The sequence below is a fragment of the Ischnura elegans genome, chromosome 1 (genome assembly GCF_921293095.1).
Source record: "Ischnura elegans chromosome 1, ioIscEleg1.1, whole genome shotgun sequence".
NCBI classification, from domain to species: Eukaryota; Metazoa; Arthropoda; class Insecta; order Odonata; family Coenagrionidae; genus Ischnura; species Ischnura elegans.
The window spans coordinates 107,038,359-107,063,964 of record NC_060246.1 but is presented as its reverse complement, the minus strand read 5'-3'; the positions used below and the strand labels follow the sequence as shown (position 1 = coordinate 107,063,964).

General features: G+C 35.9%; 1 protein-coding gene across 5 annotated transcripts in view; it reads left to right on the top strand.

Moving 5' to 3' along the window:
- LOC124167698 (titin) overlaps window positions 1-25,606 on the top strand; it is a 290,842-nt gene that overhangs the window by 211,560 nt on the left and 53,676 nt on the right. For all 5 annotated transcript variants that reach the window (XM_046545725.1, XM_046545709.1, XM_046545700.1 and 2 more), the window contains 19 exons: window positions 397-669; window positions 2,141-2,362; window positions 2,669-2,852; window positions 3,375-3,517; window positions 6,546-6,728; window positions 7,758-7,957; window positions 8,756-8,961; window positions 12,808-13,110; window positions 14,348-14,511; window positions 14,603-14,731; window positions 15,623-15,775; window positions 16,406-16,586; window positions 16,886-17,103; window positions 17,206-17,499; window positions 18,159-18,336; window positions 20,149-20,420; window positions 22,587-22,854; window positions 24,617-24,826; window positions 24,908-25,111. In XM_046545725.1, the coding sequence (XP_046401681.1) occupies window positions 397-669; window positions 2,141-2,362; window positions 2,669-2,852; window positions 3,375-3,517; window positions 6,546-6,728; window positions 7,758-7,957; window positions 8,756-8,961; window positions 12,808-13,110; window positions 14,348-14,511; window positions 14,603-14,731; window positions 15,623-15,775; window positions 16,406-16,586; window positions 16,886-17,103; window positions 17,206-17,499; window positions 18,159-18,336; window positions 20,149-20,420; window positions 22,587-22,854; window positions 24,617-24,826; window positions 24,908-25,111 (3,985 nt within the window). The remainder of the gene's footprint in view (window positions 1-396; window positions 670-2,140; window positions 2,363-2,668; window positions 2,853-3,374; window positions 3,518-6,545; window positions 6,729-7,757; window positions 7,958-8,755; window positions 8,962-12,807; window positions 13,111-14,347; window positions 14,512-14,602; window positions 14,732-15,622; window positions 15,776-16,405; window positions 16,587-16,885; window positions 17,104-17,205; window positions 17,500-18,158; window positions 18,337-20,148; window positions 20,421-22,586; window positions 22,855-24,616; window positions 24,827-24,907; window positions 25,112-25,606) is intronic.

Here is a 25,606-nt window from a genome sequence, read left to right as displayed (position 1 = left end):
TAAAATCTGTACTGCTATTTTCGAGTTATAAATGGTGTAATTAACTCAATTTTTGTCTTAGTTTTATATATATATATATGTATAGATTAGCAAATTATTGCTGAAATCGGGACCAAAATATGTAGGTTGAATTACTATGGTATCTCTGTCAACTTCAACTGTAGGTAAATCTATAAGTTTTTAGATATACACTATGAATTTCCTATATTTTGTGCACCTACCATAATTTTGGTTATAACATTAACTTATGTTATCTATGAAATATTTAGCTATATGTACTTAAAAAAAAAAGTAATGGTTTTGAGTCATGCAGTCACGATAGAACCTCCTTAAATCCACCCATGTTATGCCATTGTTAAATTCATTACTGAGATGTCAACTTCTGCTTCCCTTTAGGAACCTTTTGAGCCAGGCAAGAAGGATGCAGAGAAAGTCATGCAACTTCTGGGGGGCAAGCGTGCAGCTTGGGAAGCGGCATGGGCTGAGAGAAGAGCTCAGTTGGAGCAGAGCCTTCAACGGTGTCAATTTGACTGTGACCTGAAGCAGATCAATTCCCAATTGAGTGACTTGGGAAGACAGCTTTCAGCCATCCGTGGGCAATATGGAGAATCTCTGGCCACAGCACAAGCAACCTCTCTTGCATTTGTTTATTTTGAGAGAACTATTGAGGTAGGTACTGCATGAATCCTTTTAAACTTTAAATAATTTTAAAAGTAAAAAAATTATCAAATTTAATTTAATATGAATTATCAGATGTATTAGTATTTTTAAAATGCAACTGAGTAGGCTTTGACGTTGACTTCAAATAATGCAGTAAACTTTTGACCAGCCTGAAGGTTTTTGTTGTTTATCCATGTTATTACATTTTTCTTTGAATTTTCCAGCATCTTTTTTTTCGGATGAAGATTAGCATACTTGAAACAATTAATAACATGAAAGACTTTTCCATACCATTGTCATTCGTCTAATAAACAGAAATCGACAGTTTTATTTGATTAAATTTTACGATTTTATTCATGAAAATCTTTGCCTTCAGTAATATGCAACCTTGACGTTTGAACATAAATTTTCCCCATTCTTAAATACTGTTATCCCTACAACCAAATGGTAAAATTAGCAAAGAGAAGTTCCATGACACATACTGGATGAAATTTGATACATTTTGGTTAAATATCTCCTGATTGGTTAAAAAAATTAGGCATTAGGTTTTTTTGCGGAAAAGAAACACAAACCTACCTCTTCAGATTTATTGATTAATATCCAGTTTATCAGATCAGGTTTAATTACAGTTAAAAATATTTTTGGAGCTAATGGAAGTTGAAGTGTTTGATATCATTTGTGAACTTCACCAATTTTATTTTACTAATTACTTTTGGAAAATATGAAAATTTTCATGGGTAGTTGCTGAGACATTGATCTTGACATAATATAATTGAGTACAGTGGAACCTCGTTAAAGCGAGTACGGGCTATAGCGAGACCCCCGCTATTACGAGAGATAGCCGATGCACCGTCAATTGATCCTATTATAAGCATGTTAAAAATTTTGTTTTTACGAGGCCCTTTTGGTGTTGGCTCTCGCCATAGCGAGGGTTTCACCGCCGGAAAAACTTACACCAAGACTCCTTAATCTCTGTAATTGCTAGCGATCTGTTAGAAATGAAGTTAATGGAGTGCTCAGTCTCAAATTTATGTGGTAAACTGTCGTTCGATAAATAAGTAGTTAATTTTGGTGAAAATATTGTGGCATTAGCATTTGCGAATGCTTGATCTTCTTTTGTTCCTCGGGCGGCAGAAAGCAGACGGCAGCATACCCGCACGTCCGTGAGTTGTGTGAATAGGAAGCATTTGATGGAACACACCATGGCCAAAAAAACACCAAACACGTCTAAGCGATAAAATAAAAATAAAGGAGTAATATGAGGTATATTGGCTATTATTTGCACCACCTCCGGTAAAGCGACAATTCGCTATAGCGAGTGTTTATTGGTGCACCGTGGGGTGTCGTTTTATCGAGGTTGCACTGTATTTATGAACTTGGTTTTTAAAATGTAGCCCAGGACTTGTTTAATATGTGTACAGTGTGTACCAATAATTTGCCATTATATTCAACTCTCTTATAATTTTATCATTACCTACAGGTGCTGGAGCAGAGAATCAGAACTTTCATAACCACTGGAGAGCATGCTGGAACTGGAACTCGCCATGGAAATCTTGATGATTTAGATGACTCATTCACCGAGAGTCATATTCACAGGGAATTGTCTCAGCTGCAAGCTAGATGGTCGGCATTCCACTCACAGGTCGTTGAGAGTCGAAGATTGATCAATCTTAGCATTGAATATTTCACTTTGGTGGAAGAGGTGTGTAGCATTTTGTATATTTTTTTGTTGCTGAATGTTGTGTTTTAATGTCATATCTTGCTTCGACATTGGATGGATTGATAATTTTGGAGTCTTACCAAATTTCCTAGTATTTCTTAGTAGCCTTTTTACTGCTTGAAGTGGTTCACTTTTACTGTAAATATGTTATGTTTCATGCTTCATATATGAATAATGGATGCAATATTTGGTAAGTAATAGTAGTAAACAGCTTCAATAGGTGTTATCTCTAATCTATCCTTGGTAATTAGCTAGTTTTTGTCTTTAAATGACTGTTAATTTTTTTAGGCTGAAAAATGGTTCAAAGAGGGAAGTAAACTTTTGGTGACTATAGCCAGGAAGTCTACCGCTGTGAAAAGCCCAGAAGAAGCAACACAGCTATTAAATGAAGTGGAAATGTTTCTCAAACCTGGAGAAATTAGACAAGATGAAAGGATCAAGAAAATATCTGCACTTGCCATTGAGCTATATGGTAAATTATCATTTTTAAAGTTAGCATTGGAAATATACTTTCTTTCTAACACTGATTTTGTGGCATTGTTGTTGTGTTAGTTAAATTTCTAAGATTGGTTATCATACCTACCTATACCCTATTGGAAATATTAAGAAGCGTTCAATGGAAAAGTGACAAATGTCAATTGAATGTATGAAAATGCAATTGAATGTAAGGAAATTCTATGGAAAATTGGCACATTCAATTCAAATTTTCAATTGAATGAGCAGTTTTTTTCCAATAGGGTATATCATGCGAGTGCTTGTTTTTGTCTGGGGTGATCTATCTAGAATATTAGGAGAAAAAGAAATTTTAAATTTTTGTTTAGATATTCTTAGCTAGAAAACTTTTATCAGGGTAACAAGTTATGTTTACTGTGTTTTTTTCAAAACACCCTCAAGAAGTATGTGCATATACCTAATGTCATAGACATTTTGTAATTAAAATTAAATAATTTCATATTTGTGTCATTTGTTGTAAAACCTATCTTCCTTTTTTTAGGAGAAGAAAAGTCCAAACAAGTCAGTCTGGTATTGATGGAAAACAAGGAAATGCTTGACTCATTCACCATCATTAGTGATGAATTAAATACCCTGGCAAAGAATTTGAAGGCAGCTGAGATGCAAAGAATGCTACAGAAAAAGGTGAAATGTTGATTTCTTGCTTATCTTTTTGGGGGAAATGCTGTCAATCAAAGTGGTTCTCGCATAAATATTTTTCAGTTTTTATTATTACTTCATTATATTTTAACAATTATTTCCCGCCCTTTCTTATTTTCTTTCTCATAATTTCTTCCTTTTTGCCAAGAAAATATTTATTCTGTAAAATGTTAGGTTCTTATTTTTTTAAAGTAATGAAATTGTGTGAGGGTGAAAGAAAGGATGTTAAATAAAGGAAGGCATTAGATAGGTATTAAAAGAAAAAAATGGAACCAGGAGTAAGAGTAATAATCAAACAAAGGCAGTGTAGATTTGGCCACAAAGCAGTTCACTTAGGGAGGGACAGAATCTAAAGTAGTGTGAAATGTCTGGGGAATGGATGATCACGCCGTTGAATATACTTCTAGGAAAAGACAGGATCATTCAGGAAATGTATAGAAGAAAAAAAATGTAAAAGTATGGGGACCATTGCCTTCAAAAGGGGGCAATTGTCAGTGATTGAAAGAATTTTGGTGCAAAATTATGGCCTCTTTATTTTTAGTTAATACTTCTTCAGTTTTCTTATTGTAAGTAAATTGCTACAGAACTTATGAAAAATGCGGGGCAACCACACCCTCTAATTCCCACCTCCACAGATAACAGAAGTGAATGCAGCTATCGAAATGTTATCTCAAACTTGAACTGGCCAAGGCACCAAAAAACCATCTACAAACTCAATTTATCTGTTAAAAATGTTTCAAGCCTTCCATTAATTGTGTGTCATTATTGATTTTTAGGTATTAAAAGAAGATAGGCAACCATGAAATGAGCAGGAATCAATGTTTAATTTTAATATTCATGTACACCCATGTCTCGTATAGCGCAATTTCGATTAGCGCAATTTCGATATAGCGCAAAGTCGTTCCTCGGGGAAACATTGCAATGCAGTGTAGCCTAATCAAAAATCTTAAACGCTCTCGTGATCAAACGTGAACTTGCGCTAAGTACACACGAAATTTCTATCATTTTACGCATATTAATATTATTGCTTGCCTCAAATCTTCTTTTTTGTTTATATATTAATCGAAATCCATTGCTGTGCAATGGCCAAAAGTATTACTCGTCATTGGGTCCAGATAGCCGGCCTACCGAAGTAATTTAAATTATCTCGTCTCCTTAACAGAATGATAACAGTTAATTTAGATCATTAATTAAGCGTGGGGCTAGTGGAAATGAGTTTTTTTAAGCAATAATGGTGGAGACGTAATTTTTGCCGTCATAGGTTATCGGGCGATTGACTTCCAGGTAGAGAGTCTACGCTAAAGCCTTCAAGGTCATCGGTATTCACGAGGGAGAAATGGAGCGGTGGCCGAGTTGCGCATGAATAGCATCAACATATAAGAGGGTCCGCTGTAGAGTCTCAAACACAATAGCTTCGTTCCCTCCCCGCAGTCGTAGGCCCTCTGCGTCTCAAGAATACAGTTCAGCAGTAGAAGGTGATGTCGATAGAGCCATGCAGAGTAAAAACCAAGATAAAATGGCAAAAAATAGGAATTCGGGTAGAAAAATCAAGAATTTATCAAGAAAAACCATAAACCCAGAAGAGAAATTGATATAGGTCAATTGCTTTGAAAATGGAGAACGTCAAAGCGATATTGCGCGGAAGTTTAAACGCACGATGCCTTATTCTGAATAAAGACGAACTTAAAACATCTGTGACCTCAGCCGCACCAACTTCAACCAAGCGGTCTACACATACGGAAAGTTCATAGTGAATCAGTGCAAAAAGACGAGAGTGGTAATCGCTCCGAGACATTTAGTGAAAGCTCCGGTTGGTTCCAGAATTTAAACGGCAAGCAGGTATTTTCAGTGCGGCGATATCAGGTGAATCTGCAAGTGTTGATAGCGCAGTCACCACAACATTTTCTGATGAACTCCAAGCTGTGATTGAAAGTGGCTCCCTTCCCCCTCAACTAGTTTTTAGTGTTGACGAGACGATATTCTTTGGGAAAAGAATGCATTCTCGTTCATTCATTTTCAGGGAAGGAAAACCTGGGTTAGGTTTCAAGGCATCTAAAGACTGTTTCACGTAGCTGCTAATGACTCGGAGGACTTCAAATTAAAATGATTTATCATTCTTAAACTCCGCTAGCTATGAAATGGCATTCAAAGTAGCATTTGCCTGTCATTTCGATGAGCGACAAAAGGGCCTGGGTGACACAACAGATGTTTTTAGACTGGTTTGAAAAATCGTCAACTGCCGGCAATGCATTACGAACCCCTGAGATAGCAGATGTTAGCCCACCCGCACGACAGGAGGGAATTTCAAAAGGACGTAAGAATTTTTTTTAACGTGAATAAAAGTCTTCAAATGCGTGCATACTATCTTTAAAGATGTTTTAAACTATAAACATTTATATAATTAATGTTTTCTAAGGCTATTTATGGGAATATATATGTTTTAGAGGAAATTCAATACCCAAGACCTATGCTACCAAGAACGCATCCCTATCTTCTCAATGTTAAAACGCTCTCGTATAACGCAAATTCGTATAGCGCAAAGACCCCAAGGAACGCATCCCTTGCACTATACGAGACATGGGTGTATAGATATTTTTTTTGTCGTTCATGCTGAAATAACCATATTTAATACTGAAATAATAGAGGGCAGCAAAATTATTAATAAGATAACTAAATTATTCATATGACGTGCTGTGTTTTTTGTACACCTAATTGTAATTCTTTTCGTGAAATTGAAGCTATTTATACCTAACTTTACTGTATTTTGAGCTCACATGTGATTCATGCTCATTTATCAAATCATATCAAATCTATGAACTGTACATTCAAAGCAGTATTAGTTTTACTTTTCATTTAGTTGTGAAAAACTGGTTTCATATTCAGATTATGTCCCTCAAACATAGTTAAAATCAGTTCCAATAGTCTGGGAGCCTATAAGTGAGTTTTATTTTGTGTGCATGTGTAAATATTATAAAATATTGTTCCTAATTACATAACTGTTATAATGTTTTAGGAGCAAGAGGAAGTGGATGCATCTTTGTATGCAGCGAGGGCAGAAGCTGCTGCAGCTAGTGCGGCTGCAGCTGCTGCTGAAGAAGCCAGAAAGGCTGCAGAGGCTGCTGCAAAGGTTTTAAATGAGGCTGCAGCCAAAGCTATACAAGAGGCCACAATTGCTCAAAGAAGTTTGATTGAGCAGGTAAGAGTGAGTTCATATTCAGTGGTTTGGTGGGTTATCACCAATTTAAGCTACATATTAAATGTCAGTCTGTTGCACAACATTAGCCATGACATATTCTGTATTACCTATGCAACCTTAACTTCTCAGTTTCAGTGAATTCAGATGTGATAAGTAAATCAATTATTCTCAAGGCAAAAATCCTTTTAAATGGTAATAATTTGAGTAGTAATGATGTTGGATGTCCTCTTCTTTTCCTCAAGTGATTTTTTTGCAATGAAAACTTCCAAATGTAGATAATATTTCAGTGGAAGAAATATTTAAAAGAATCTTAAATTTTTTTATACTTTTTTGTTGGAAGAAATATGCATGTAGATATTAGGAATATATGCACATTATCTTATGGATAGTCTGTATAGTTCCAGTATTCCTCCTTCAAAGCACCTTCATTCATACATCCACCTTTAACTATTTTCCATCTATCCTATCTATCTAATGAGCAGCGCAACAAATAGTTTTGTAATGATTAAATAAACATCATGTGATTTTTAAAATCTACATGATTGCTTCATTTAGAAATTATGTATACTCTAAAATTCGTGTTTATTATCACAAGCCACTGACCTGTATAAATAGAGGAAATCCATCTGAAACCTAGTTAAAGAATAAGTTTGCTAAAAATCACTGTTTCCAGGGGAAAACTTTTAATATGCCTTGCTTTATTTATTCCAATTTTAATGTCTATTTAAGGTTTTTCGTAATTTTTCCACTTGTAACTCATAAGCAAAATTGGTACTATTGAATTCATAAATGCTGTTGGATATGTCATCTCTGATTATTATTATTTTGTAAAATTGTTATTTTTGGTTGTTATTGTTGATACAGAAATTAAAGATAGGTAACTGTTTTTATTTCCATAGTAATTCAGTTGTTTCCCCATGGAAGAAGCAACCTGTTGTCAGTCATTACAAGTGTTAGCATGTTTACATTTTACAGTGAAGACTTCCATGTGCTTTTTTATCAAGCAAATTGCATTTTATATTTTTGTAGGTTCACATACACAAAATTGAAACTGTTACCTCATCTTCAACCCGTGAGATTGCAGAAGAAGTGAAGGAAAAATCTCCTAGTCCAGTAAAGGCCGTCAAAGTGCTTGAAGTGGAAGCCCCAAAACCTGTAGCACCAACATTCACTCTTGCCTTACATGATCGCAGTGTTCAAGAAGGCGAGAGACTTACTTTGGAATGCAAGTAAGTGTGTTTTAACTCCCGTTTAGGCATGTTATTTTCATGTGATGGGCTCTAATAGCCCAAGAATTGACTGTTCATGTGTATCAAGGTCCTTGTGTTAAAAGCTATGCTAGTTTTACTTGCATCTTAACTACTTCCCATTGGCTTTGGAGGATTTTCGTCTGCATGTTGGATAAAATCCCAGTCAACACAGAAACCATGGCCTTTTGGCCAAATTTTAGCCCATACGTGGCACTTATAGCTATGGCTTACCATAGTTACTATATAATGGCCTCAATCTGTACATCTGTAGCCTAGCAATTTTGGCTCTCAAAACCATGTGAAATTTTTTCACTTCATGATTTGACAAACTATGTGAAATTTTTTCATAAATTAGTGCTGTATTTTCAAAAAATGCATGCTTTCGTCTGAATCAGGGTAAATGAAATAATTTATGAGATGAGGGAAAAGTAATGGCACTTTCATGAATTACATACACAACACAAAGCAGATATTTGTTTTAATTTTTCTCATGGCAAATCCTTACATAGCGAACAGTTGAATTATTTATGAGTGCGGAAATTTGAAATAAATTCAAAAGCTATTGTTACCTATACAGCCTTTGCTAAATGCAGTCAAATCTGGATTACACATCTTTGCACGTAACATTTTTCTGCAATAACTGTGTATTTTAAGAGGTCTTGATTTATTCCCTTATAAAGCTTTGCGAAAATTTGAATGGACCAGCCTTGAAGAAATATTTTAATTTGTTTTTCTTTTACTGATGTGGTGGTTTAATCAGATTTTCTCACTTTTCAGAGTTACTGGAGATCCAATTCCAGAAATTGTTTGGTACAAAGATAGAATCTCAATTGTGAGTAATCCTGATTACCATACCAGTTATGTTGATGGTGTTTGTTCTCTTACAATTGAAGAGACATTTGCTGAAGATTCGGCTAAATTCACCTGTAAAGCCACAAATGTTGCTGGTACGGCTGAAACAAGTGCAATGCTCTCTGTGAAAGGTATGCTCTCCAAGCTGTTTTTTTCTAATGTAATTTTATAAACTGCTTGTTTTTTTGTTTATTTGCTGATGCCTGATTAGTAATCATACACATACTGTCATAGAAAAATGGAACCAAGTATCCTAACTATCCTATTTCCTGAGTAATTGCACTGAAATCATTACTCCTCACTGCCCCTCTGAAAGCAGCAATTTGATATGAAAAAAGGGTCTCTGAAGTTATTTTTATGTAAATCAATAATCGATAATTAAGTTGGAATCCATTTGATGATATGTCTGATGGAACCTTGTGGGAAGGGAATTTGAAAGAATGATGATACATTTTTATTAACAAGGTTCATAATGTCATTTCTATCTGGCAGCAATAATTATAATGGAAAGTGCAATTTCTGTGTGCATCTAGTTTTGTAAGTAAGGGAAACATAAAAACAGTCAACAGAATTTCTTTCCAATCTACCTAAAGGCTCTCTACTCATTAAATTATCCCAGCAACATATTACATTAAAGATTTCAAGCCAAAATGTAGAAGTGGTATGAAAACAATGAAATTGGATGAACTTAATATAAAAAATGGAAAAATTTCATTGGAAAAAGTGTATAGCAGAAAGCGGCTGCTCTTAATTTTAATGATGCTGTTATTAGAATTTAAAGTTATACAGTAAAACCTCACCTTAACGAACTCCTGCTAAACGAAGAACTCCGTTCAACGAACAAATGCTATTGGTTCGGCCAATTGCCAATGTAAACTCAGTTGTGAAAAACCCCGATGAAGGAGCTCCTCTTTTACGAAAACTTCCGATCAATGAAATGAAATTTTGGCGCGATCGAGTGAAATTCACCTCTCAATAACCAATTTTTCCAGTTAAATTTTTATTTTCATATAAATAATTTAATATTCGTAGCGTTGGAGGGCCAATCAGGGACTTCCACTGAATAAGCCAATCAGAATCGTCGTTATTAACCGTAACCATAGCCTTCTGTGGTGTGTTTCCACCGACCCTAACTCGCAGCTCGCGGCGAATTGCGAAAAATATTAATGCTGACTTTCGTAAATAACTCAATGTCCCAATATTTACACGCTCAAAGATATTGTTATTTAGAGCTATGTACTTCGATCGCATTCTTTTGACGGTTGTTTAAGATACTTTACAGATTTACAACGGGTAAATTCCGAGACGCATTTTTTTTCACTCGCCGCCATCTTGGATAATTTCTTTAAGTTACGGAAGATACAATGTGCACGCTAGAAGATGAAAGCCAAAATTTGCCTCTCTTAATTATCTTGAATATGACTCAGTAGTAACTCTTGTTTCATTCACATTGTTTATTTCAATATCATCTAAAAACTAGGAGAAACTTTTGCATTTGCCGCAATCTTGATTAAATAATATTTGCACTTAAGAGACGAAAGCCAACATTTTCCCATTGATCTAGACGTTACTTGAATTGATTGCTTTATACTAAAGTTCGGTCTCTGTCATACAATTGTAGCGATGTCCTAACGTAATGTGAAGCGGTGTTGATTTTCTCCAGAGGAAAAGGTTTGCGACGGCCATCGATTGTTGCATGAAGAAGACGACAGTCGCAATTTAGTATAACATTCGGTCATAATACTGTGGACAATTTTTGCATAACGGTCGGAAATTGTTAATGCTGCGTCCCACGGGCCTAACTGAAAACGCTCCATTACCAATGCCAATGGACAAATGTCTTCAACTATCTTTCTAGAGCTGATCCCCATTTCAGGGCCCATCTTGCAGGAGCAAGCAAGAAGTTGGGAATGGATAGCTGAATAGGAACAGTTCTAAGGACATATTTAATGCTCACGAATCGTTTTTTTTTTATAATTTGCTTCCTGACCATATTCTAAAGGAGTAGGCGGACCACAGGGGAAAATGAGCTAAGAGCATTTTATAGTACTCCTAATCACCAATAGTGATGGCTCGGAGAAGTTACCTCCGTTTTTAGTGGGGAAGTACGTGAAACCCCGCTGTTTTAAGAATGATAGAATCAGTGGTGTATCCAGGAATTTCGTTCGGGGGGGGGGTGCAAAACATGGGGGAGGGGGATTTTTGAAAAACAGGGTACTAACTTAGTACTACTAATAGAGAGTATTAAACCAATTTTTTCATAATCGAAAAAACTTCATTTTTGAAATGAATATTTTGTACCCCTCGGACTTCCCCCTGGCTACGCCACTGGCGTAGTCTAAACATGCTATGTTTAGACTGGGCCACTGGTGAGGGTGATGCCTCACCCCTGTGGTAGCAGCAAAAATTCATGAATGACAGTGGGATTAATTCAGCGGTGGTTGGCGGGAGTTGATGCACTCATGGGGAAAGTAGATTTCTTCCTCGATCGCTGCACGGGCCCCAACATAGGACTAACAATAAGAAATGTGCGCGCTATTTTCTTCCCCCCAACTGGACCAGCTAAGTGGCAACCTCTCGACCGAGGGGTCATTTCTGCAGCAAAGCGGCATTACCGTCGGATTTTAGTGGAGTTTTTGGTTTGTTGAATGGATGTAAGGGATCGGCGACATTGAAGAGGACCAATTTGCAGGCAATGCAGCGGCTTTGCAAAGCTTGGAAGCGTGTCACACCTATCACCATATTTAGTTATTTTGCGAAAACTGGGTTTGCAGTCAACAGCATCACCATCGTGACTTATTTTACTTCAAGAACTCATGCATGAGGCCTTTCAAGCTGTTTTCTTATTGGCAGCTGTCTATCCGGCTCGCAGTCAACTGCGACCACGCGATGGAGAGTGATGACGAAATCCGTGAATCCTGGCAGTGTCTCTCAAAAGACATGGAAATTGAAGGGTCGTTTGATGAGTTTGCTAAAGTAGACTAAAATTTAGTTATCCGCGAAGCCAGTGAACTGAGGGTTGCAGAATATAATTTCTCGAAAACTCATTTTTCAAAATCGTGACGTATTTTACTTCGAGAACTCCTGCATAAGGCCTTACAGGATGTTTTCTTATCGGCAATTGTCTATCCGGAATGCGATGGAAATGATGCTAGTAGAATGAATTATTTACGAAGCTCGCGACCGCAAATATTGCAATGGAGTACTCTGGATTCGACTACTATAAAGAAATGCTGCCTCCCACTGCACTTTAATGGGTCGACGAAAGTCGCAACTCGCGTCGTTACGGTAGAGCAATCTAAATTTCATGATGAAGCTATAATTGGCGCTGTTACCTTACCTTTATATTAGTAATGGTCAAATCTATCGAATTCTTAATTTTTCAGTGTACACTTCGCGAATACATGTACTCTATTTCAAATATTGAGAATAAAGGGATGGCCTCGCACTCACAGCTACGCTGCATACATTTTTGAAAACCGATTAAAAAGCATGCGAAGTGATTGAATAATACGAACTGAGGCTTCCTAAATGTGGTCTATTGCCCGCGATTTGCATTGCAGTTGAAGAAATCAGCACTGTTTTGAAGTATGCGAAGGTAGAATGAAGATAACGCATGCAGACTTGCTTCAATTTCCGTGCCCCTAGGATGATGCAACGTGCTTATCACCTCCGGGAAACCAACTCCCGATCAACGAAACGGCAAAATTTCGGTCCCTTGAGTTTCGCTTAAGAGAGGTTTTTCTGTATTTGTATTTATGCTTCAAAGTAATCAAAATTTCATCTTTCAAGTCATTGTGGTTTATAAAGTTTTGGAGATAATCGTCATTCATTCCCCTTTAATTCAGCTGTTAAATATCGATCAATGTTTTATTTGGAATAAACAAACACACTGATGAGACTACTGCTATTGCATTTATTTTTGTTTGAATTGGTGCTTACCCTGCAATGAAATGCATAAATTGTGAAATTCACAGAGGCTGAAATGCAAGATCAACTGACTCCTCCATTATTTACACGCAACTTGGCTCCTTCCACTGCTAAAGAGGGTTCATCCTTCCAACTAGAATGCAGTGTCTCTGGCAATCCATTACCAACTGTACAATGGTTTAAGGGAGATACTTGCATTGATTCTAGCCCTGACTATGCTATAACTTATAACAATGGTGAAGCAGTCCTGCGTTTTGAGGAAGTTTTCCTTGATGATCAGGCAGAGTATAGGTGCCGAGCCACCAACTGTGTTGGAAGTGAAGAGAGTAAAGCAAAACTGACCGTGGAAGGTATGTAATTTTGTTACATCTAGTCTTAATTTAATTTCTGATTACTAGCAACCTGGGATTAATAATTGTAATATTTTAAAACACTGGATTTTTAATCATCCACTGTTAATGGATCTTCGATGATTGCATAATCAACTCACTAATGTAGTGATTCAATGCTTAAATTCCCTTTTAACCTAAAGACCTCCGGTAGCTCAAAAAAGGTTATATCTAATTATTACCTCTAAATTTCCCGGAAGAGACTGATAAAAGGGTGGTAAAATTCATCAAATGTAATCCTAAATTCTCCCTAACCGACGACTGAGCTACCTGTTGATTACAATAAAAGAACCAGTGGAGGTAGTCGGCTAAAATGTGATCTTCTCTTAAAATCCTTTTTTGTCACCATGACCTTCATTGAAACATCTACTTAATCATTCCACCGTGAGCAGTATGATTAGTGCATTTATTTACCTCTAAGTACTGGAATGAGTGGACTCAAAAATATGCTACAGCTGCAGGAGTACCTCACATATCCTGAGGACCTGGATTATCTTAGAGAGCTTTAGATAAAGTTGTGCTGTAGCAGTAATCACCCCTGGCTTTGATCTGGTATACCTAGGGCCAACGGGGCCACATATAACTACCATGAACCCTCTCGTGCTCCCTCCCCCATATCACCAGCCCCTTTGATCCGAGCAAATGGGTTATCAAGTCATGGTAAAGCAGGAAAGGGTAACATCTTCTTGTTTTACCCAAAATATTTCCATCTAAAGTCTCTCTTGTGCTATCTGGGTCTTATTGTAACTTCGGTAAATATTAGTAGGCAGCACACAAAGTTTTGTTGTTGAGAGTTGATGTTTTATTGGAGAATTCCCTGTACATTGTATGGGGAATTCTCAGCACACACTCTTCATAACGTACTGCATATGCAATATGTGTTTCATCAATTTATGGCTCCAATATCTTCTGAATTAGTTTTTCACTGTCAGTGTTCTTTTTTGACCTAACTCCATATTGTATTAAAGGATGGTGAAATAATTTAACTCTCTAAATCTATTCAGAAAATTGTTGGATGATACCTGTCATGTCATGTATTTAAGTTTATGATTTCAGTGTTCTTGGGTGAAAAAATAATGCAAGTAATTTATGCAGAGGAGTTTCATAAATTTTATGAATCAACTTCTGTACAAGTTTTGGATTTTTGAAGGCGTTAAATATTCATTTATTTATCTTTTATGTATTCTTGCATTTACAGCCATTGAGCCATCTGAGGCACCATCATTTGTTGTTCCTTTATCTAATGTAATGGCACGGGCTGGACTTAAGCTTAAGTTAGAGTGTGAAGTTAAAGGATTACCTACTCCTAAATTAACATGGATGCACAATGGAAAAGTCATCAAGGAAACAAGAGATGTCAGGGTAATCTATTTTTTATATCATAGTATTTTATTTTTTATCATAGGAGCAATATAAGAAGCCTTAATTTTGGTATTGATTTTAATGATTACAGATTTCTTCTGATGGCAAAAAGGAAACTCTAGTTATCTCAGAAGCTTTTCCAAAAGATGCTGGTATATATGTGGTTAGTGCCAAAAATAAATGTGGAGAAGCATCAAGTTCTTGCAATGTGTCTGTGAAGGTAAGTTGTTGTGGAGGTCAGAGTATTGAACCATCACAGTGAAGCATTTTATTCATTGTACATGCAAAAATCAGGTTTGGTGAAATTCTCAAGAAGCAATTAAAGAACAAATAGGACAATTCTTAGTAAAATATAATTTTTGGTGGCCTTACCACCTTCCTTAGTGGCAGGAAAAATTCTGGAAAAGTGTTAGTGAAAGAAGAGGAAAAATTACTTAATAGGAATTTGAGGGGGATGAGGATGGATTGCTAATGAAGCCTCGATTAAAAAGTTTTTGCTAAGCTTCATGTTTCAATGTAAAGGTAATTTAATTAAATGAGAGATTTACGTATCTATTACGTATACATATTACTTTGATTAGTTGGAAGGTTATTAAAAATTGTCGCATAAAATTTTATTTTAGGTAGGCAACTAAGTTCTCGCAAACTTGCGAATGGAAATACAACTTTATGGTGAAAAAATTGTTACAAATTAATTATTCAAAACATTGCTCATCACGAACTACATCTTTTCCTATCTTTTTGGCAGAGTTCCGAGTACTGTCACATTAAAAGTTCAATCTTTTGAGGCTATCCAAAAATCATTTGACAGCTAGAATATTGTTACAGATGGCTAGAATATTGCTACCTATAAAATTCAGTACCATGGAATATGCTATCTGGTCATGCTTAACCTTTTTTGAGTGAATATCTTTAGTCTTTATGAAAACTTAACGATAGTTCTAATACCTTAGGTTGGTGGTTTGTGCTGGAATGAAGTTATGGTATTTCTAGATGGCATATTAACTTTATTTCCTTGTACTTGTAATTCCTGCATTTGCCATTGTGTACCTACATTAGCCATTGAGTGTTGACTTGTCCTTTAACCGTTACATATTTGAAATATTTTCAGGGTCGTTTGCCAACTGAAACATCTGATTCAGAATTAGCCAGTGACATGGAGCCTGTCAAACCTGCAATACAAGTGCCTCTTCATGATATTACATCGAAAGAAGGAGAAAAAATAAGATTAGATTGCATTATTGTTGGTCAGCCAGAACCAGAAGTAAGAGCAGTGTATTTTCAAAATATATTATGTACTCTTTCTTTTTATTTAAAAAATATGTGGTGGAGGTGAGTCATTTAATGTATTGAATACAGAGCAAAAAAATGTGATTTGATTGTTGTGGTGGCTTGGCTCGTCTTTTATACAAAAGGTTTTGGGTAGAATCCCAGCCATGATAAGAATTGCTTAAGGGAATCCAATTCTTCTCTAGAAATACTATTCCCAGGTTATATCTTCCCCCATTCTACTTTCCTTCTATCATTCTTTCCTAAGCAACCTGGCCTAAAATATGTCAATTCCTTCATTTTTTTTTAGATTTTTCTCCGTATCTTGGCAACGAAAGTTACTAGCCAAAGAGCCCATTAGTCTAAAGATATCATTGGTTGGATGTACATTCTATGTATGACTGTTGCAAGATGTTCTGACATGTTCAGTTGCATTTTTTGTTGGCATGGGTAATTAATTCTAATTGAAATTCTTGTGAGATGCATTAGCTAGAGAGCTCTATGTGACTTCAGCCGGATAAAATATTTGAATTTCTCTGTTTCAATCTGGAGTACACGTATTGTGTTATTATTATGTACTAATCATTTGAATTGAATGTCATATGATAATGAATTGTAATTTTAGGTTATATGGTATCATGATGATCGACCTGTGAAAGAATCTGCAGATTTTCAACTTCTGTTCCAAGGAGATAGATGTTCCTTGATCATTAAAGAGGCCTACACGGAAGATTCTGGAGATTATAAGGTTGTTGCTATAAACTCAGCTGGAGAAGCTTCTAGCAAGTGCAGACTTACTGTAAATGGTAATTTTGTTTTACATATCTGATATATTTAGTAATGAGTTCACATGGTGGTGGGTTTGAAAAACAAAAAATATTTCACGAGTTTCTTTTCTAAATTTATGCTAAACTGTACTTAAAATTTTGTATTAATGGTGTACTTTTGGCAACATGATACTGTAAGTGATGAGTGGGCAGCTCCCCTGGACTAGATTGGCCCACATATTGCCTTCCAGTAGGGGTAGTCATTTATGTTTTTGAGGCCAATGAGCTATTCAGTTATTTTTGTGCTACTGAACTCCTGGCTTTTATCCTCATTTCAGCTGCTAGTGAAGCAGCTTCTCCTGCTCCTGCAGCTGAACCTGTGCCAATTGAGCCCTTGCCAATTGGTATAGCACCTCGCTTCAACAAACTTTTGACAGATGTGCTTGCACGTGAGGGAGAAGAGGTTGTTCTTGAGTGCTCAGTCTTTGGAGAACCTGAGCCTTCTGTGAAATGGCTGCTAAACAATCAGGAAATTGTGTACAATCCTCGCATTAAGGTATTTTCAACACAAAGATCTTTCTTGGCAAGACATTGTGGAAGTAATCCGTGAGTGTAACACTGAGTTTTTTTTGCATCAAAATCATTTTTCCGTCTTCAGTTTGATCAAGATTCATCTGGTTCTGTCACACTGACAATTAATTCAGTGTCACCTGATGACAGAGGTGTTTACACTGTGAAGGCTGCAAATCCCAGTGGAGAAGCCAAGTGCTTTGCCAATCTAATTGTCAAAGCTGGACAAACTCCCGAGAGCCAGAGGGGCAAACCAGTAGTGATGGAATTAGTGGAAAATCATACCATCCCGGCTTTCAAGGAACTATTTTCTGACAAAAAAGTTGTGCAAGGAGATTCTGTTAAATTTGAGTGTATAGTAACTGGGAGACCTACTCCAAAGGTAGTCGATTTTCTTCTCATTATTTACAATTATTGTTTATTCTTCATCATCAATTATTAATTATGTATTTGTATTATCAGCTATACATTTACTGTTCACGAGCTTTTACCACTTCATTTGGTTAGCATTTTATCAGGACAAAGGATGTCTAAAAATTTGATTTTTAACTTATTATTATTTCAAAGCACTGCAGAAACAAGTGACTTAGTACACAGTCATGCGCACGGGTGCAAAGTTGAATACACCAAAGGATGAAGTTCGCCAAGAAAAAATATTTGACTTGTCCGAGATTCGAACCTGGATCTCCCGATTGCGGGTTAGGTGTTACACCACCAAGCCATTTTCTCAGAGCGAACTTCAGGATTGGTTTTATGGAACAAGATGTTGACATCATAAGTCCACACTGTTGCACATGTTGCAAGGGTCGTGCTTACTAAGCAACTGTCGGTTGAAATTCGTCGTCGCCACCAGTGACAAAATGGGGGTTTTTCTCTCTGACAGTGGCAGTGACATATTTTTTCATGGTGAACTTCATCCTTTGGTGGTGTATTTATGATTATTTCTTTATATTCCAAAGATGATATTCTTCTTAGCATATTTTCAAGAGCTCACTTATTTTTTACTTGGTATTTACTTTGTATCTTAATTTTTATCTGAAGATCCGATGGTGCTTCAATGATATGCCAGTTTCTGGTCAAGGATTTTGGATATCAACCAGTGGTGAGAGACAAGTGCTAAGTATTCCTGATGCTGAACCTCGCCTTTCTGGTAAAATCTCTTGCATAGCTGAGAATGAGGCTGGAAAAGCTACATGTTGTGCGAACCTAATAGTTGAAGGTAATGGAAAACTTATAGTTGTAATTATTTAAAAAGTATTTCAATCCTTAATCTGTGGTTAGTACGTGTGAACTTGAAAATTATGTCACACTAGCTACTTGTCTGATCCAAATCTTTAGTACAGCTTTTGTGCAAGGTGTGTCCAAAGTAATTGTTAAAAATATTAGTAACAAAAATTGGTGGCGTTGATGGTTTATAATTAAAGCTGTGGGTCAAATTACTATAGTCAGCAGTGTTATCACATTCACAGAGTTGTAAAATAAGCCAAAGCCTTCTAGTGGAGAGGCCAAAACTGTGTGGGAGAAAAATCTAAATAGTATTCTAATACTTTCAAAAATTCCATTCACAAATTGCCACAAAATGTTATTCTAGGAATCGTAAGTTAGAAGTGCCTGTATTATTAAATAAAAGTTTGGGCTAATTCTGAGGTGGAGTATTTGAGATAAAATGGTAATGAATTTTTTTTAAACAAATATAATAATGATAAGAAAGGGGAATTATTCAGTTTTTGATGCATATTATGTCCTAAAAAAAGTTTTAGCTTTGAAATAATCCATGAATCACGGCTTTAATGCATGATGGTGATTTAAAAGGAATTTTATGATTCAAGGCATATTCCTTTGGAAAAAAATTAAAATGCGCATAAAATACAAAACTTTTTCGTAAAACTTTGTAGGGGTACTAAGTTGAGGTGTATATAGACTTGGGCAGGAATTTTTATCAAGATCTTGGAACCCTAAGTGACAAACATTTGTTGATCAAGGTGGATTGACCTACACATGAAATATATGCGTATTTCACTGAACTTTGCCGAGGTTTGCTGAAAAAATTCACAAGAGAAAGGGAGACAATTTTAAATCCATGCAGAATTTTTGGGCAATTCTTAAAACCTTGTTATAAAATTTTAGATAATTTCTTAAGAATCTACTTAGAATTCTTTTGAGTGACTTCTATGAAAAGTTTTTGCAAAATTTAGTTTTTTTATTGAAATTGAAAGTGTTTCGTAACTGTCTTAGTATAATTTGCAATATAGTATGATTTGGTAGCTTGAATTTTTTTGTCTTTTATATCCCTTTGATAAAAAAGATGTCTTATGAGGCAGAACGAAAAAGGATTTTCCTAAGATAAGCCCGCAGATTTGTATTTGGAAGCACAATTTTTGCCCCTGTATGCATGCAACACTTCAGGCACCAATTGATATTTTTCTTGATTGATAAGTGTTATTACAGTGTGAACTGATCGGAAAATAATTCATCCAAAGTATCCATTACTCATACTGTCCTTCCCAAGCTAAGCTAATTGGGAGTTTTTTCAATGAAATTATTCCAATAAATTTTCATGGAAGTTATTTTCTTGAAAAATCATGCAGTGAACTAAAAATGAATTGAGGTTTAACTTAAAATAATTAATCCAATAAATGCATTTGGAATCAAATAAATTGGAAAAAATATTTCCTTAGTTTATCTTAGAAACAAAAATCTCGGTGAATTTGTGTATTTGTTTTTTTTTATGTCTTCACTATGCAATGAATCACCTATTAAGTTGAAACTGTCCAAGAAATCATGGTCTCTGCCTTTTCACTTTGTCTCTCTCCTTTTTCTTGGATTTTCTCGGACTAACAAAGGAGGCAAATTTAAAACAATATTCTCACAGAAGTTACTTTGTAGTACTCATGTTGTTGTTGCATTTTTATTGACCAGGATGTATGATGCCTTGTGATTCAATTTAAAATATTCATTGAGAATCTTTACTTCTGATGTTTAATGTTTCTCATACCTGTTCAGCTTTTAATGCATTTCTCTCTACTTATAGCTCCTGCTATTTCTGAAATTACCAATGGAACAGCTGAGTTTGATCTTTCTAACCAAGATGATGAAGATGGGTTATCTTCACCCTCATTTTCAATGAAAAGAGCTGTTTTCATGCAGTCAAGCAGCCAGACTCAGGTGATAAAAACTTCATCCAGTAGTTATTCTTCAATTTCTAATAAATCTGGGGAGCCAACAATTTCAACTCAGTCACAATCTATCTCATCCCAAACTGAAAAAGCTATGAAGCAAGTAGGAAATCAGCCACCGCTGCAGGTATGTGCAATCTGGGCAATAAATCTTTTACAAATGTTGTTCTACCTGATTAACCTAATTGTTGAATTTAAATGGAATTAACATTAGAAATAATTTATTATTGCTCGCATGTTAGTGAAAAATAATCGATGCAGAAATATGATGGTGCATTGCTTAAGAATGCCATTTTACTATTTTCTTGCATTTTACATTAAGTTCTAAAAATTCGTAAAAAGTAGGGATGAACGGATCCAGGATTTTTTTTGATCCAGATCCGGATCGGATCCTGGATTTTCAGAGCCGGATCTTAGGATATTTTCGGATCCAAATGCATTTTGAAATTCCTGATATAAAACAAAGTAGGTACTTATTCAAGTTTCCTCTGTGTACGTACTATCAAAGGAATGCTTTTTAGATTTTCATTCTCATTTTTATATTTTTATTGATTATAACTCATTTTTGTAAGCTTTCAAGTTGTTTTTTTAAAAACACATCTTTGCACGCTCAGCATCTAAACTGTTACGCTTGCGTTTGGAAATGGAATTAAGAAAAATCTTTGGATAAATCACCGACTGAATTCAAATTTTTCTCACACACTTTTTCCCTAAATTTTTTCCCTTTCTCATCGCATACTGATTTGTGTTTCAGCCGCAAATGCTTCAGTTGTGGTGAGGTGGATTTAGCACTTCCTCACGATAGTTTCACGCCACAGTGCACACACATGGCATACATTGGTTCTCCTGGAGTGGCATCGCATGGCCCCCAATCTGGCCTTTTTCTAATGAGGTTAAAATTGACCATTAATATTCATCTAAACTGGGATTTCTAAAACCAAATAATTTGTATTTTATGAATACAGTAATGGTGGATAACGAATCGCAATCAATGTCTTTCGATTTCTTTAATGAAGGAAACTACCCTATTCATGTCAATCAATTAGGGCTTAAAAAACCTAAACACTGTCATAAATGCGTCTTGTTTGGTTTTATTCTTTTTTGAATCTCGTTCATGTCATCCAATTGCCGAAAGCTATCGAAGTATTTTCAGGCCTAGCTAGTAACTCACCTAGCATTTATCCTCCAGAAACGGAAGATTGAAGCAGGTAGGAGGAAAAAGGTTAGTGAGTGAGATGGGGTAGGGATGAAACAGGATTCCATTGTTCTCGTGTAACTTGATATTTTCCTTCAAAGATAATGATTTATGGCCTGTCTAGTCTCGGAAAGAAAATAATATCAAAGGCATGGGCTGATGGAGGGCGGAGGGTGGCTTTTTTAAACCTTCGACGTAGTTACTTTTGACGTGGTTATTATCCTATGGTGCTGAGATTCCCCCAATAGTTGCTTTGGAAAATTCGCGCTGTGTGCCTGTTGTATTTTGCCTTAAAATTTTCCACGGCTGAAATTCTGTTGCATAACTACTACGAGAGCTTTTAAACAAAATGCTTCATGAGTAGGACAAGCATCGCGATGAAATGATGCATGTGAAGAGAGGATCAGGGTTCTTTACACTCTTTCTTATGGGACTCTGCATTCTCTGAAGCCCTAATTTAAAATTTCGGATCCAGATCCGAAATTTTAAATTAGGGCTTTCAGGGAATTAGGATCCGAGGTATCCGATCCGGCCATCCCTAGTAAAAAGTGATATCAATTCATCGAATGTGTTTGTCTCTTTACCTTCAAATTTCATTAATTAGAATGAAATTGTGGTCATGTATTTTCCATTTCAATCCATCTGATACTTAAATCAAATTTTTGAAAGGAAATCATAAATTCCCCTACACTTTAGAATTTGCATGACTCTTATTTGAATTTTAAATCCATAGATTTGAGAATATATTCCTGAATCTTTGAATCCCTGCTCCATATATAGTCTATTTCATTCTAGCAATTTGTATATGCATTGACGACTCCTCATACACCCAAGTTCAAAATGATCATGTGCTAATAGTGTAATATCTAAATTGGAGTGAATGGAAATAAAATTTCATACACCCTTGAAAAACTATCTAATATCAATGGGAATACATATTTAAAATATATTTGTCATAGCACAACATTTTAATGCATAACAAATAATACTGTTTTGTTATCAGAACCATCTGATAACTTTTATTTCAAGTGTTAGTTTATTAGTCTTAACTATGTATCACAGCTGCTTATTAGTGTTTGAATGTTCATCCTTTTAAAGGTTGAAGCGAAGAAATTTGCTGTCATTCAGCAAGTGAATGACAACCAACCAGTAGTTAAACAGCAAGCTTCCTTGATCATCAGTGAAGGGGATAAGAAGAAGATTCACGAAGAGAGCTATTCGTCTGGTGACCCATCATCAGTTATTGCACCTTTACCGTCACCACCAAAGCCTCAAAGAAAGTCAGTTGCTCCTAGATTCATTTCCCCATTGATGGGCCGAATAGTCGATCAAGGAGCAGATTTGTGTCTTGAAGCAATAATTGATGGTAAGACAAAACAAGAGATTAATTAGGGAAAACCTATCTAAGGGTAATAATTTCTGGTCGATTCAGGATTCATAGGTGAGGATTCAGGTGTGGCTAATTTATTTTATTTTTTTTCAGACTTTCAATTTCAAGCTCTCAAAATGTGCTGTAACTTTATTTCATTTAGGCTTCTTGAGCAACCTCTAACTTTTAAAAAATTGATCTAATTTTTAGAACATTAATGCTACTCCTTATAGCAAATTTTGAGAGTTTTAAATTAAAAATTTGAGAAAAGATAAAAAACTTAGTCACATCCTAAGGCTCATCCTTTTGAGTACCAACATGAATGCTGCTTCAACCTTTCAGCTGCCGAAAAAAAATTTTGTATGTGACTGCCAATAATTATAGGTAAAGCATTGTCCTTCTTTTGGCTGTGAGTGATTACTTAGATCCTCAGAAGATGCCTATCTCAATGATTCAGATGGTTTTTTCAGCAAAGGGGTTTTCTGGAGTTTTTAAAATTATCATTTCTCTAGCAATATTTATTTTCAAATAATGCGTTAACAATCAGGCCACTCAAATCTGATAAGATTTTTGGCTGCAACACTCCTCACCATCTTTTTTGATCTTCCATCCAGTCTTTTTCTGCTCCTATCATTTCTGACGTGATCTCTCCGATGGAGTTGTGATCGCTTTACTCTTGGTAGGTCTTCTGACACCACCTTAATTGTACAATTTTCTCCTTACATGACCTGCCTTCTTCAGTCTTCTGCTTATGGTCATGTCTTATTCCACATATACTAGCTCCCTTAGCTTGTTGTTGATTCAGATTCTCCACGTTCCATCTTTGTTTATGGGACCAAAGATACATCTTAAAATTGCATTTTCAAAATTGTCAGCTTTCTTTTTACCTATTGGACATAGCCCATTTTTATGACCCACACAAGGCCAATGGTAGTATGGTGGTCTTAGAATTTCAAGTTTTAGTTTTCTAGTCAATATTTTACTTTATAACGCTTTCACTGCTATGAAAATGCGTGGTACATCACAGCAGTGTTCGCTCGTGCCTGGTACATTCACATGCCTTCTGTTCATTTACCTCCAGTTCCACCCTCTTTGCCTCTCCCACTAGACAATTTAAATAATTAAATTGGGGAATTATTTTTCTTGCCATGGGAAAAGTAGGCAGGGATCATTAGCATATTTTCTGTACCTTGATAATAACTGAAATTTGTGCGTAGGTTTCCGCGGCGTTGTTCACGATGACTGCTAATTTCCGGGTTCTCCAGCCACGTCTGTCGTTTATGGTGACTACTGTTTTGGAAGCAGGATGGCTTCCGAAACTGTAGTCAACCATAAACGACAGACGCGGCTGGAGAACCCGGAAATTAGCAGTCATTGATAATAACTCTTAACCTTGCTGCCATAGCTTAAAGGCTCATCCAGAACAATCACACTCTTATTCAAGGGCTTGTTAATATGTATGTATTTTAAGAAGCGAATGATTTAAAAGATGGAAAAGCTAAATTTTTACTCACTGTTCATTATGACCGATGTGGAAAGTATGTGAGCACTCACGTCCTTAGAAACATGCTTCTACAAATTACTCTATATTGGATTAATTTATGCATTTTACATTTTCCCTTAAAATAATTTATTTTATATAATTGTCTTTCGAGAAACTATTAAAAATTTAGCAGTAAATTATAAGACAAAGTTTTCAAGTTGATTCTGGTTAATCCTCCATGTGATTTCCATTGATTAGTATGGCTTATATGCATAGGTTACCCTGAGCCAAAAGTCACATGGCTTAAGAATGGAACTGAAGAAGTGGATACTTCAAAACCTGAGTCTAATGCCAAAGTGTCATTTGACCATGGGAAAGCTCGGCTTGATCTCAAAAATGTTCAAGTCAAGGATGCTGGAAGATACACTTGTAAAATAGAGAATCCTGCTGGATCTGCTTCAAGCACTGCTGACCTTGTGGTGAAAAGTGAGTAAAATATATTTTCCTGGAGCAATATTGAGTTCTCACGTTGTAGAGGTGAAATTGATTTGTTTTGTTTATTCCTAGAAACTGTGTTTCCTCCTGTGTTTGGGAGGAGATTACAGGCTCAGGTGGCTAAAAAAGGACAACGGGTTGTGATGGAGGTGGAGGTGACCGGATTACCAGATCCCACGATTACTTGGTCAAAGGATGGCAATACAATCATTTACAACACTAAACCCTACAAGATTAAGCACCAAGGAAGCAGCCATTCTCTAATCATTGATGAAGGTATGAAATACCAGTCTAAGTGAATTGAAAGGTCCTGTAATAAGAGGACCAATATTAGATGCACGTGATAGTTTTTGTGAATAAGCGGTAGTTTTGTTTTGTGAGATTTCACTTGCATAATTATAGATAAAATGTGAGTCAATTCAAGTACAAAACTTCTACCTCTTTCAAAGAGCACACATACAAAATAAAAATATGGAGAAATGGGGAGTTGAGATTTTTAATCTTTCATTTCAGGCATAACAAATACCTAATATAATGAGCAATTTCCTTGACATTTAAGTCACTTATTTTACCCGGCATCTTGTATGTCTATTTTATTTCTTAATTGCCCTGGGCAACCAAAGCCCCTATGTATGTTCATTTTTTGCCCTTACATTTAGTGTTTTATCAACTCATGTGTTTTCTATTGATGGCACATGCAATAATTAATGGTGGAAAAGAATTGTCTGTGCATTCAAGACCATAGCCAGAAATATAGGGTCCCATTTAGAA